Consider the following 13,006-nt stretch of genomic DNA (forward strand, 5'->3'; position numbering starts at 1 on the left):
TAAGAGGGTCACGGTGGCAGAGGATTGTGAGCCGGGGAGAGCAGAGGGAGAGGGGGCCATGAAGGGCCAGCGCTGCAGGGTTTGGTGGGCTTTGACTCTGTGTGTGTTGGGAACCGGTGGAGAATTTCCAGCAGAGAGGTGATGTGATAAAGTTTACATTAAACAAATCACAGTGACTGTTGTTTTAAGAGTAGACCCTGGGGTGGGGACAGGGGCAGAAGAAAAGAGCTGAGTTAAGAGGCTTTTAGAGTTACCTGGGGATGAGATGAGGGTGACTTAGACCCCAGTGATAGGAGTGGAGGTGGTGAGAAGGGGTTGGATCACAGGGATATTTTGAAGGAAGAATGCACAAAATTCCCTGGAGCTTTGGTTGTGGTGTGAGAGAGAGTGAACGCTGACTCTTTCAAACAAAGCAAAGGACTTTCAAACTTTCAAACTGAGCAAAGAGGGGATGGAGTTGCCATTTATGGAAAAGGGAAGGACTGTGGGGCAAGACGAGGAGCTCACTTTTTGGACGTGCTAAGCTGGGAAACCTTTGAGACATCCAGGCGGAGATGTCAAGTAGCAGTTGGGGCGATGAGCCTTGAGCTGAGGGCGGAGGTGGGCCTTAGGGATTTAAATCTGGGAGTTATCAGTGATGAGCATATGATGGGGTTTAAAACTTTAAGACAAGGTGAGAAAAAAAGTGATCAAGGGACTGAGTCTTGTGACATTCCAAGTGTCAGTGGTTGGGACAAGCAGGAGGAATCAGGCAGAGGAGGTCAGGAGGGAAGGCTCAGGAGGTGGGAGGCCATCCAGGAGGGCACAGTGCTCGGTGGGCGAGGGGAAGGAGTATCAAGAAAGGAGTGAACAAGTATGTTAGATGCTGCTGGCTGCTCCGGAAAGGTGAGCACTGAGCATCCCGCCTTGGATTCAGCAATGTGGTTGTCATTTGTGACCTCAACAGGACCAGTTTTGGTGGAGTGGCCAGGAAAAGGCACAGCTGGGGAGGGTTCCAAAGAGACTAGAGGGAAAAAACTGGGATAGAAGGTATACCCAGTTCTTTTGAGGAGTATTCTTGTAAGGTAAAATACTTATACTCTAAATGTTTTCTGTAAGGGGGAAAATAGCTAGAACTGTGTATTTGTTTTTCTTTAAAACACACACACACATACAACAGAATCATTTTGCGGTTATTACAGAGGATGGCTGATTGTACGGTTGGCCCAAAGCAGGTTTTGATGTACTTTGCAAACATTAGCTAGCTGCTAGAAGTCTCTTTTACTTCCCTTTAAAAGAAATAAAAGAGATGTTTAATGGGAAGAAGTGATTACATGTAAAAAGTTGTGTTCATTTATTTATTTTGGAGGGGAAGTAACAATAATGATGGTTGATTGATTTTTATAAAATTACCCAAGGTCACTCGTGGGACATACTCAGCTTTCATGAACAATCATAACAAGCAATGTAAGGGTCACAGCCAAAGGCTGATTTCAGCCCTGCTCTTTATTTCAGCTTTCAGAAATGGGGTTGAGCTCTATAAAGTGCAGAAATAAAGTCCTCCCACTGCCCTCCCATACTCAAATAACTATCCTTTAAAGCAGCCTGCTGTATATAAACTTTCTGTTCTTCCACACCAAGGAACTTTCGCCTTGGTTATCACGTATCAACCAAAATTAGCTGAATTCCGCATCAAACTCTCTTCCTTTCCCTAGATTTCTTACACGTACCTGCCACTGATAAAGTAAGGAGGAAAGGCTTTTTAGCAGGGAAGAGCGATTACTGCATTAACTAATTAGTCCTATTTATAGTACTCTTGACAACACAGGTCATTCATGTTTTGGGGCTGAGCTTTTCTCCCTTCATTAGCGTCATAATTAGTTCCTGTCAGTAAATGACATTTTCAGATTTCTACCAGTTTGCTTCAGTGTATTTAATATTTTGCTTGATGGTATAAGGGACAAAACCCAGGTTATAAATGTACCCACTAATCCTTGTAGTCTGCCTCAAATCCTTTTCGGAATGGGGCGAGGTATATCTACATTAACATTAACAAAATTAAAATAAACCACATATAAACAAGCCATAGGCAAAGCTACTTAAGTTAACACGTGTTTTTCCTTAAAAGTAACTATGATAAATAATGAAATAATGAAATTAATGAAATAATGAAATTAATGAAATAATGGAAATTAATTTCCTAATTAATGAAAAAGCTACTTGGGAGGGTTTGCAAAGTGGAGAGAGCGTGAGTGCCTCTGTCAGGTGGTCTGGTTCTAATGCTCGCTCTGCCTCCCCCAGCTCACTGTCTGCTCTGAAATATGGAGCGTGACATCGACCTCCTGGGCTTGTTTGGAAGGTCATTTCAAACAACATAGCTAAAGGTACTGGCATATGGTAGGTGCTTAATACATGTCAGCTCCCTTGCTTTCCCCATAATCTCGTTTGAATTCCTGACTGTGCAGGTAATCCCTTCCTCAAGTGGTATTCAAAGTTCCCTGCAGGGTAGGTGGTGATATTCAAAGTTCTCTGCAGGGTAGGTGGTGGCGAGAGAACGTGAGGTCCCTGTCTCCATCAGTGTCAAATGCACACTTGACTGCATCTTTGCAGATGCAGATGCCAAATGTTCTAGAGCTGGAAGGAGCCTCAGCAAACGAACGAACAATTCTGTTCTGCACATCGCCAAGGGGCAAACAGACCATCCCTCAGCAGTGAGTGGGACAGATTTGGAAACTGAGTAGTCCGAGGCCCAGCAATTTTGTGAGACTGACTGAGGGTCATTCAGAGGTCAGTAGCAGAGGGGACAGGAACCTGATCCAATATCCTGTCTCCATCACTGGTTCATCTCAGTTCAGATTCAGATTTCCTGACTGTTCATAATGGTGGGACCCATTGCCCAGCCCATGGTCCACCAGTTGAAGATAATTAGTTGAGACATTAATGACACATGGCTGTGAGTGAAAAAGTTCTAGTGAACTCAAGAAGGTGGCCTGTACCACAGGTCACATTTCTTCCCTCTTGTTCACAGCAGGATGCGTGATATGATTGCATTTCTAATGATTATTCTTGTCATCGTGATGACAGTGGAAGGGAAAATTAAGGTCAGAATTGCCAGCAGGCCCTTTGGAAGTCTGGTGAGCAGACTGGTGCCACTCAAGCATCAAGCCTCTAGGTCACTAAAGGAGAGTTGCTTCTTGGGTCGATTACCTTAGACTGTGATCTCTACGCCATATTTGAAAAGGGACGTCAGGACAATGGAGAGTGAGGTGTTGGAAGGAGGTGGTCTAGTAGGGCTCTTACACCACTGCATTCAGTGTCTACTAGGTCAGACCCAGGACCAGGGATCTATAAGCATCATTTCAAGAAATCTCACCACAAATCTCTGAGGGAAGAGTTCTAGCCATGGACAATTTGTAGATGGTGAAACTGGATACCCACGGGGACGTGTTATTCTAAAATGTGGCTGAAAGGAAAGAGCACTTCAAGAGGTTGAATCTAAGTAAACACTCTGTGACTGTTATTGATGGTGTGTGGCTCGGGCTTTAGGATCAAAGATAAAGGAGCCAAGGAAAGCTGAAGAGAATGTTAGAACAGAAGGTCAGGGGAGGAGTGGCCTCCATCTGTATTGGTCACTATCTCTGTACTAAGATGGAGATAACAGAAACGACTCGTCTTGGCCTTTTTCTTCGCTCCCTCTCATTCCTCCAGCACGTGTTTAAGTACAAAACAACAATCCAACTCAAGGATTTGGTACCTTGGATTCAGGACTCCATTTAGCAGATGGAGTCTCTGCTCTTCACTGGTCCTCACCATGACCCTCCTTCTTCCTGTGGAATCTACCTTTTGAGCCACTTCTGCCACTTGCCTCCCCCGCATTCCGGGCTTACCTTTAGCTCATTGAGACAATGTGTGGACTTACTGATTCAATGTCATAACAGTATCCTTTCTGAGAAAATGGGAGTGAGTATGTGTGTGTTTGTGTGTGTGTGTGTGTGTGTGTGTGTGTGTGTGTGTCTATAAGGAAATTCAGGTACTTAAAACAGATACTCTAAAAGGATATAACCATTTATTCATTTATTCAGCAATTATATATTGAGTGCCAACCTTCTGCCAGTCACTGTTCTAGACACTGGGAATGTAGAAGTGGACAAGGCAGATAAGTGCCCTCATGAAGCATGCATTCCTGGGGGGCGGGAGGGCAGACAGTAAACATGTAAATATATGGTATGTCTGATGCTAAGCGTTATGAAGGAAAATATACGTGGGTAAGGGGCCAAGGCATGCTATTTTCTCCAGCCTGGGGAGGGAGATTTGCTTGCTCCAGGTTTCCTTTTGAAGCCTGGGTACATGACTCAGTTGATGGTAGGATAAGACACCATGTTTGACAGTCCCACTCAACTCTATTCAGTGGAGCAGAACAGTTCCTTGTGGAAATCAGTGTCTATTGTCCAAAGAAAAGGATAATAGATGTTGGTCAGCTAAAGTGCTAAAAATTTCATAGTGCCTCCTAATTACACTTCCTTTTACTGTAATTCTTATAATTTTGGCATATTTTCTTCTATTCCTATTTCCTATTTACTGTTTCCCAGTTTTTTTAACCTTAATTTTCTAAGCTGCTGTTACATGGTAAAAACGGTGACCTTCTCGTTTCTTATTTAACCAGTCCTAAATTTCTAGGCATTTAGGTTATTTTCATTAAAAATATTACAAATAAAGCTGCTGTGAATTGTGATAGCTATCCTAAGCTAGATTAGTAATACAGTGCTTCTGCTTCTGGGTGTCTGATCCACTCAACTGTGCTTCTAGAAGAGAAGGCAAGATAAAATGAGTCTAAATTTCAGCAGAAGCACATAAACGAAGGGGATTTCATCAGACATTGGAACTGTCAAAAGGAAGTGAGCCTCATTCTCCCAGAGACTGACTGTCTTCTCTTTGGCTATTAGGAGGAAAGCTGATTTTCCTGGACCCAGGACCCATCGAGCTCAGAGCACACTCCATCCTTGTTTCTGATGGTGGAGAGCTCAGGATTGGATCCGAGGACAAGCCCTTCCAAGGCAAAGCTCAGATCAAACTCTACGGGAGTTCCCACTCTACCCCCTTCTTTCCGTATGGAGTCAAGTTCCTGGCTGTGAGGAATGGAACTCTTTCCCTGCATGGTGAGTGAGGCAGTTGACCAGAGGAACTGAGGTAGAGCTGTGTGTGTCTAGCCAAGGTGCAGACAATGGGGAAAATGATAAAACTACTTCTGTCTCTTTGGCTGTTAGTCGCAGAGGCAACAAAGTCAATTACGGCATGAGCACTGTTTCCTTAAATAAGGCATATTGACTGTGATGATGCTCACGGCAGAGTGTACTGTGGTTCTCAGTTATTTGCCCCCCTTTCTGTCACCTCTGCCCACTGTCAGGTGACTTTCAGTGCCTCCCCGTGGGTGGACCATACTTCCCTGTCCCGCTGAGAGTGGGCTTAGCCTTGGACTTGCTTTGGTCAATGGAATGTGAGGAGAAATTGATGTACTGCATGGCCAAGCAGAAGTTTTGAGAGCCATTGTGATACTTTGGTCATTTTTCTCTTTTCCTTCTGCTTGAGAATAGCCCATCCCCCATAGGGATAGGGGCAGCTCCTTAAGCTTGGGCAGAGCTGCATACTGCTCCTATGTATGTGTGTGAGGAATAAACCTTTGTTGTCATGAACCACTGAGACTTGTGTTTGCAGCTGCAGTTTAACCTAGTGAAAACCAACCAATATGGTTACTTACTGTTACTTAGCCTACACCCATGGCTGTGTACACTGGTGGCAGCCCAAAGCAGAGACAACTTCACTTTGTTGTTGTTGCTGTTTTCACCCCCCTGGGAACAGGGTTCAGTTAGAGTTCTACCTAGAATTTTGTTACAGGTGGGTTGGTGTTTATGGATTCCTGGGAAAAAATAGGAATTAGACTATAATGTGTTTCTGCTACAATTTCGTTTGCCTTTTTATAACTTCATCCCACTTTGCAAAATGGACATTTTTATTTTCCTTGAGATTCAGGAAATTACTAAACGTGCGAGAATAATCCTTAGTATCAACTAGAAAATGTAAGTATAACATGATGAGCTTGGAGTGTCTTTCAGTGGATGCTTGTATACATTTGATTACATAGCACGAGCCAAAGTCAGATCAAAAATGTGGGCACCAGATAGTAGCCCGATCTCCAGAAAATGTGACATTCTCTACATTGGAATTTCTGTGCTGATGTAGCAAAATAAGACCCTGCCACCTATCACAGAGTAGTTATTCTAGGCATGGCATGTGGCTATGCTGAGGAATCACCCTTCTTGCTCCATTAAGGCTCTGTCCATCACAAATTGTGGCCCTCAATCAGTCTACTAAAAGCCCTCTTTTGCCTTTTTTGGCTTACTATGAGAGGAAGTGAGATCTTATCATCAAGCATTTATTTATTTTTTTTATTTTTGCGGTACGCGGGCCTCTCACTGTCGCGGCCTCTCCCGTTGCGGAGCACAGGCTCCGGACACGCAGGCTCAGCGGCCATGGCTCACGGGCCCAGCCGCTCCGCGGCATGTGGAATCTTCCCGGACCGGGTCATGAACCCATGTCCCCTGCATCGGCAGGTGGACTCTCAACCACTGCGCCACCAGGGAAGCCCCATCAAGCATTTATTAAGTGTTGACCATGGACCAGCCAGAGTGATACACACTGGGGATAAATTTTGTAAGGATTAAAAAACCCACAATTATCTAGACAGAAATTCAAAATACCTACAATATTGATTCTTGTATTCTACTTCTAAGGAGGACCTTTTTCTCCCTGTACCCTCTTCAAGCACTTACATCGATCTTGTAACCCAGGATCCATGAGGGGCTTCTGTCTATTCACAGGTCAGCGGTGGTCTTCAAGTGTTTGCTATAGTCTAACAGCCAGTTAGGTCACCAACCCAATGTGCTGCTGTTTACCATTGAGAAAACACAGCTGGAGAACAAGAGGGCACAGATCAGTGTTTCAACCAGCCCATAGGCCGTCTGAAGAATCCTGCAGCTCAACAGGGATCCTCTGGTTTGAGAGCCACTGTCCTCTAAGATGCAGATGGCACAGCTCTTGCTCGAAATGGAAATTCACCTGAAGAAGAATGAAACTCTCCTCATTCTTTTACTCGGCTTTTTTCATTACAGCCCCTTTTTCTCCTCACATTCTATTATGAAGGATCAGCAAAAGAGTTTACAAATATACCTTTATGTGCTTGTATTGTAAATGTACCCTGTGCTCCTAACCTTTGTGTTTTAACAGATGTCAAGTTAGGAAAATCCCTGGGACCACTGCTTATAATTAAGATGGGGCAATTAAAGCAAAGTAGATAACTTCTAATGTGTTCTGAGAATTCTGGAAGTTACAAGTGTTGCTACTTTATCCTGGTGATGTTACTGGATACTGAGAGCGCAGACACCTCCTCTCCCCTGCTTCCCTCATTTCTGTCTTCTCCCCTCCACCTCTCCTCTCCCAACACTCTTCCTCTCCTCTTTTTCCCTCTCCTTCCTCTCCCTCCACCTCTCCTTTCCTGTATTCCCAGGACTAGGGTGTCATCAATGGCTGTTTTACCCATTTCCCCACAGCCCTGTCAATATAGGCCTGAGTAGAATCTCTCATGAACCACAGAGCTTGCACATTGAACACAGGCGAAATCAAGCTGTTTTCCTCATTGAGGTGATGCTGCAGCATCTCACCCATTTGAAAGAAATAGTATGTAGGAAAGAGCTTAGCCATTGGGTGAGAGGTATTCCTTTCTGCCTTCTCTGGCAGGGAATCCCAGTCACAGCCTGAGGTCCATCAATCCTCTCCCTTCTCTCTCCCTCACCACCTGAGGTCTCAAACAGACTTCCCCTCTGGCGGCGTGGTGGTATATCACGGTTGAAATCGTTACATAATTTCACTGGCCTTTTCCCAGGGCCAGAGGTGGGTCTAGTGACACTGGGGCTTTAGGGAAAAACTAATTTTCTCTTGCTGTCAAGTATGCAAAACAGTGAGCAACTTGATTCACTGCTTTGCCCCCAGAAGGTCCCTAAAGACCCAACATTCACTCAGCTTCCCAGGATGCTGTAGGGAGGAGATTCACCGACTTTAGTGCATGGAAGGCTCTTCTCAGGAAGATTTTAAAAATAGAGGTTTCTGGACCTCACTTCCAGAATCTGACTCGGTGGGTTTGGTGTGGGCCCAGGAATGTGCATTTCAGTGGAACCCTCAGGTGATTTGATTCAGGGGGCCCACTGACTACACGTGGAGAAACGCTATTTTTAGTGGTTTATATAAGTTTTGGAGTCAGAAATCAGTCCAGTTCTGCTATTCATCAACTAAGACCTTGGGCAAATCAATCTCTATAAAACCAGGAAAACATAGTTCCTACCTCATAGATTTACCGCTTGTGAACTGCTCCAAAGCATCTGGCACACGGTTAACACTCCAGCACTATTAGTTATGGCTATTCTCGTGATATTTTCCCCCAAAGCAGTGAGTCCCCTGTGCCTATGATCTCATAGTTTCTTTCAGGGGTGAGGGATGGAGGGACTTCTGTTTGGCACGGGTCCATCTCTGTCTGGAGATTTTTCTCCTGATTCATGTTCTTGTCTACCTCTTCATCACAGCAAGAGAGAGGTTTTAGCTTTGGAGGTCGTGAAGGAATGACATTCCTCTTTTTCTGGGTTTGGGAGTGGATGGGGCAGGCTGGGTTCTGAATCTGTGGTGGAGATTAGATGGCTTAGTAAGTTGTCAGCTGCACACTTTGCTATGTTAATATGACTAAAGGGTCGCAGATTCTTCATCAGTGTGGGGTTTGGGGGGCTGTTTTCAATGAGGAAATTTCACTCTTGCTTTTTGCTCCCTACCCTCTGTCTGCCAATACAGGTTCACCACCCCAGACCGAGTGCCAATCACATGTCAGTTTCGAGGGGGTCGCTGTCAGCTTGGGCAAGTTGAATTTTTGACAATCTAATTACGGCCCTTGCTTCCACAGTGGGAGTCTGAACAGGATGGTGGGGCTTTTATTGATTGTTCAGAAGGGAAATTTATCAATGTCTCTCACTTCATTTCCAGTTCCTCCCTGAGAAATTTGGATGACAGTTTCTTAGGAGAAAAAGCCGTCTTCTGGCCTTGAATGGACTTCTGTCTTTGTCCTTTTCAAGAAATTACAAGATCAGGCATTAAATATAAATGGAAGTTTCTGGGAAAAGCGAGAATGTGGGAACGTGGTTGAGGAAAACACTAGTATAATGTTATGAACAGGAGACTTTTGTAGGAATAAATAGGAAAAAAGGAGTTAAAATAAGCAGGTTTAAATACAGTTTGCTTCCCTTCTCAAAGTACCAAATATCTGTATGTAAACTCCATGCTTTTTATGAGTACTGTCTATGGACACTCATATTCTGTTACTAAAGGGTATCAGGCTGTCTGGAAGCACAATATTGTGTGCATGGAGTTGATACGTGTGTCCTGGGCAGTGGTTTTCCTACCGGGCTCCACAAAATCTGAATGTTTCCTGGGGGAACTTCAGGGGTTCTGCCAACAATGAAGTATTTGAGGATCAAGCTATAAAGGTTTAAATTGCTCAAGTAATTGCTTCATTGCTTTTATCTCTAGCTTAAATTTGTGTTAAAGTAATATTTCATTGGAAGAAGGAGTTCTTTTGCTAAAATAGTGACTAAAAATTACTCAAGTAGCTCATCTTTTTCCTTTTTTTAATTGAAATATAGTTGATTTACAATGCTGTGTTAATTTCTGCTGTACAGTGATTCACCATATATATGTGTGTGTGTATATATGTATATATATGTATATGCACACACATTCTTTTTGTATATTCTTTTCTTATGGTTTATGGTTTATCATAGGATATTGAATATAGTTCCCTGTGCTATACAGTAGGACCTTGTTGTTTATCCATCCTATATATAATAGCTTACATCCCTCCTACACTGTTGGTGGGAATGTAAGTTGGTGCAGCCACTATGGAGGTTCCTCAGAAAACTAAAAATAGAATTACCATATGATCCATCCTTATTTTGTGGTCTCTTGGTGCTGGTGCTGGGGCAGGTAGAAGAGGTGAGGCGTGTGCTCGGCAAGTGGAAGATGTGAGATGGGTGATGGGCAGGTAGAAAGATGAGGCAAGAAGGTTGGCCAGCCTTTTACTGAACCATGCAGTTGGATCCTCTGCTGGGCATTGCTGCCTCTCTGGATAATACTGGCTGACTGCTGATTCTCTCTCCTCGACCACTGGAGTCCTGTAGGAAATCTTCCCACTGTTTTCCAGTGTGGAAGCCCCACCTGGGTTTGCAGTCCCCTTAGCTTCCACCAGAAATTTGGCTCAAGTCAAGCTACCTTCCCCAGAATCCACTTGATCCAGAGGAAACTTATAAATCTTTAGACACCAGAGATGTTCCTCTCAGTACCCTTTCCTCTGTTCTCTCTCTGAGTCTCCTCTCCCCTGCTCAGATAAGCATGGGTAGCCCACACATTTGCTGCATATGCAGACATCCAACCTGGGAAAAAGAAGCCAGTCTCCTTTTCTTGTGGGCAACTGTATGACTGGTACATTTGAAGCCCTTTTTCTTTGCTTAAATGGAGAGAAGTAGCCTCAGATCTCCCTGTATGGGAAGGAGAGGAAAAGGCCATGGCTGTTCACTGAGGCTAATGACTCACCCCCATCTCTGAGAACTTCTTTGAATTTCCTCTCTTGGTTGATCATGTAGCTGGGGGCTGGGGTCTGTCCAGGCATGGCTCAGATGGCGGAGTTAGTTAGCCTCCTTTACATAAGCCCCAAGGGGGCTTCCCTGGTGGCGCAGTGGTTGAGAGTCCGCCTGCCGGTGCAGGGGACATGGGTTCGTGCCCCAGTCCGGGAAGATCCCACATGCCGCGGAGCGGCTGGGCCCGTGAGCCATGGCCGCTGAGCCTGCGTGTCCGGAGCCTGTGCTCCGCAACGGGAGAGGCCACAGCAGTGAGAGGCCCGTGTACCGGAAAAAAAAAAAAAAAAAAAAAGCCCCAAGGAAATGTCTACCCCCTGTCTGTTTATGGCTCACATACAATGTGGGTGCTTATCATCTTTTGTCCCTGGCCTGGGTCCTCTTGGTGGGTTTGGGGGACTAGAAGTCTATGCTCAACAGTTTGCTACATATGTGAAAGGGTGCTGCAAAAGGATGTTAGGTTGAAAGGGAAAGCAGCTATTGTGTGTGTGTGTGTGTGGTTTTATTTGATTTAGGGGTGGGAAGAAAGTAAGATCAAAGTGAAAGGAGAAATAGAAGAAGAAGGATAAGAAAAATTAAAAACCTATTCGTTGCTTTCTGTAATCTTAAATTCAAACACACTTCAGTCCAGCACGGCGGTTCTGGTCACCTGGTATGTTGGGGCAGATGGTAATTACTCAGTCAAGTTAATGCTGGTGAGCGTGGTTCTGGTGGACTTGGAACCCTCAGCATGTAGGATGGCCAGTGACTAATGACTGGTTCTCTATTCAGAGCACCTGAGGATTGGTCCTTAACTATGTGTCTCTGAAAATATAACCAACACCACCAACAAAAGTGAGGCAGAAATTTTCTCTGTTGCCTAACAAGGCTTCAAAAAAAAATCCAAAATACTATTCTATATGTGCAATAGAAGAAACATATCTGGTAAAATCTCATTGATTCTTAACTGAGATAACTTAGAATTTGTAATTGCTTGATCTGGACAAGAGTGACCTTGGAACAATGGATTAGAAAGGGTTCCTTCCATTCAGAGTATAAAGCACACATTAAGGAGCTCATTTAAACGCTTTAAAGTGAACATGCTGTTTTTAAGGTCCTTAGCATTTTAGGTGTTTACATGTAAATGTATAATGCTAATTAGAAATGAGTTCTAGCTATCCGATAATACAAGTACAGCAGGAATCCCACTTAGAAACACATTATAAGATACTTTAAGTTTCTATATATACCTGAACATCTTGGCATTCGTCAGGTCTTTTTTGGTGGCAAGTGACAGAAAACCCAATTCGAACAAAAAATAAGGGCACTTATTGCCTCATAAAACTAAAACAACTGGAGGCACAGCTGAGTCCAGGTGCTTCGATGAAGTCATTAGGCCTTTGTTTCTCTGCAGCTCTAGGTTCTGCTTTCTCCTGAACTGGCTTCCTTTACCAATCTGACTCCTAGAGGTAGAAATAGGCCCCTGTGGCTACAGATGAAATAAGGGCTCTTTTCCAATGACTATTTCTGAGCAAATTCCAACATTTCCCCTCATCAAAATTTCACACCCCCTTTGTTTTTCCCGTTTGGCTTTTAACACTGTCTAACATATTATATACAATTTATTTGTGATATTTATTGTACTTATTCTAGTGTTTTCCTTAGTAGAATGTATGTACCATGAGGGCAGGGATTTTCATGTTTTGTTTTGTTTTTTTTTTAATTGACAATATCCTAATCCCTACAACAGTGGCTGGACTCACAGTAGGCTTTCAAGAAGTATATGTTGTGTGAATAACTGAATGAAAAGCTTAAGCAGAAGACTCAGGATTAACTTTGACCCTGTTTGGGTCATAAGCCCATCACTGAAGCTGCTACCGTGGCTGGGGAAGTGGTGCTCTTACTGGCTGGGATGGAGCAAGTGTATGATAGACCCCCCCAGAACTACATGGTCTGAGACTGAGAGAGGATGATTCCTTAAAATTAGAGGTGTGTTATCTAACCAGAATAAGAGAATGAGCAAGTAAAAACAATAGCTTGTCTACTTTTAAAATATTTGACAATCTGACTTTTACTAATTTGGAGAAAATTAATAAAATTTTACTGGATATTTCAAACCTGTTTAGTTTGGCTAGGAAAATAAGAAAAATTCCAATCAATTACTTCACTAAGCAAAACCAAATTCACTATTGATAGAAACACAATTAATAGAAAATTTAGAATTAAAAAATGTCTTAACAATATTGTGATATTTTCTAGATTCAATTATATTTAGAAAGTGTTATTGAAAGTATGAGGTTGCTTTGTAAGATAGTTTTTAGTTAGGG

General features: G+C 43.5%; 1 protein-coding gene across 2 annotated transcripts in view; it reads left to right on the forward strand.

Moving 5' to 3' along the window:
* Nucleotides 1-13,006, forward strand: part of PKHD1 (PKHD1 ciliary IPT domain containing fibrocystin/polyductin) — a gene marked incomplete at both ends in the record, with an annotated part of 425,783 nt that overhangs the window by 150,302 nt on the left and 262,475 nt on the right. For both annotated transcript variants that reach the window (XM_082663569.1, XM_082663570.1), the window contains one exon: nucleotides 4,923-5,135. In XM_082663569.1, coding sequence (XP_082519695.1) covers nucleotides 4,923-5,135 — 213 coding nt within the window. The remainder of the gene's footprint in view (nucleotides 1-4,922; nucleotides 5,136-13,006) is intronic.

The sequence above is a fragment of the Grampus griseus genome (genome assembly GCF_964374135.1).
Source record: "Grampus griseus genome assembly, chromosome: 10".
NCBI classification, from domain to species: domain Eukaryota; kingdom Metazoa; phylum Chordata; class Mammalia; order Artiodactyla; family Delphinidae; genus Grampus; species Grampus griseus.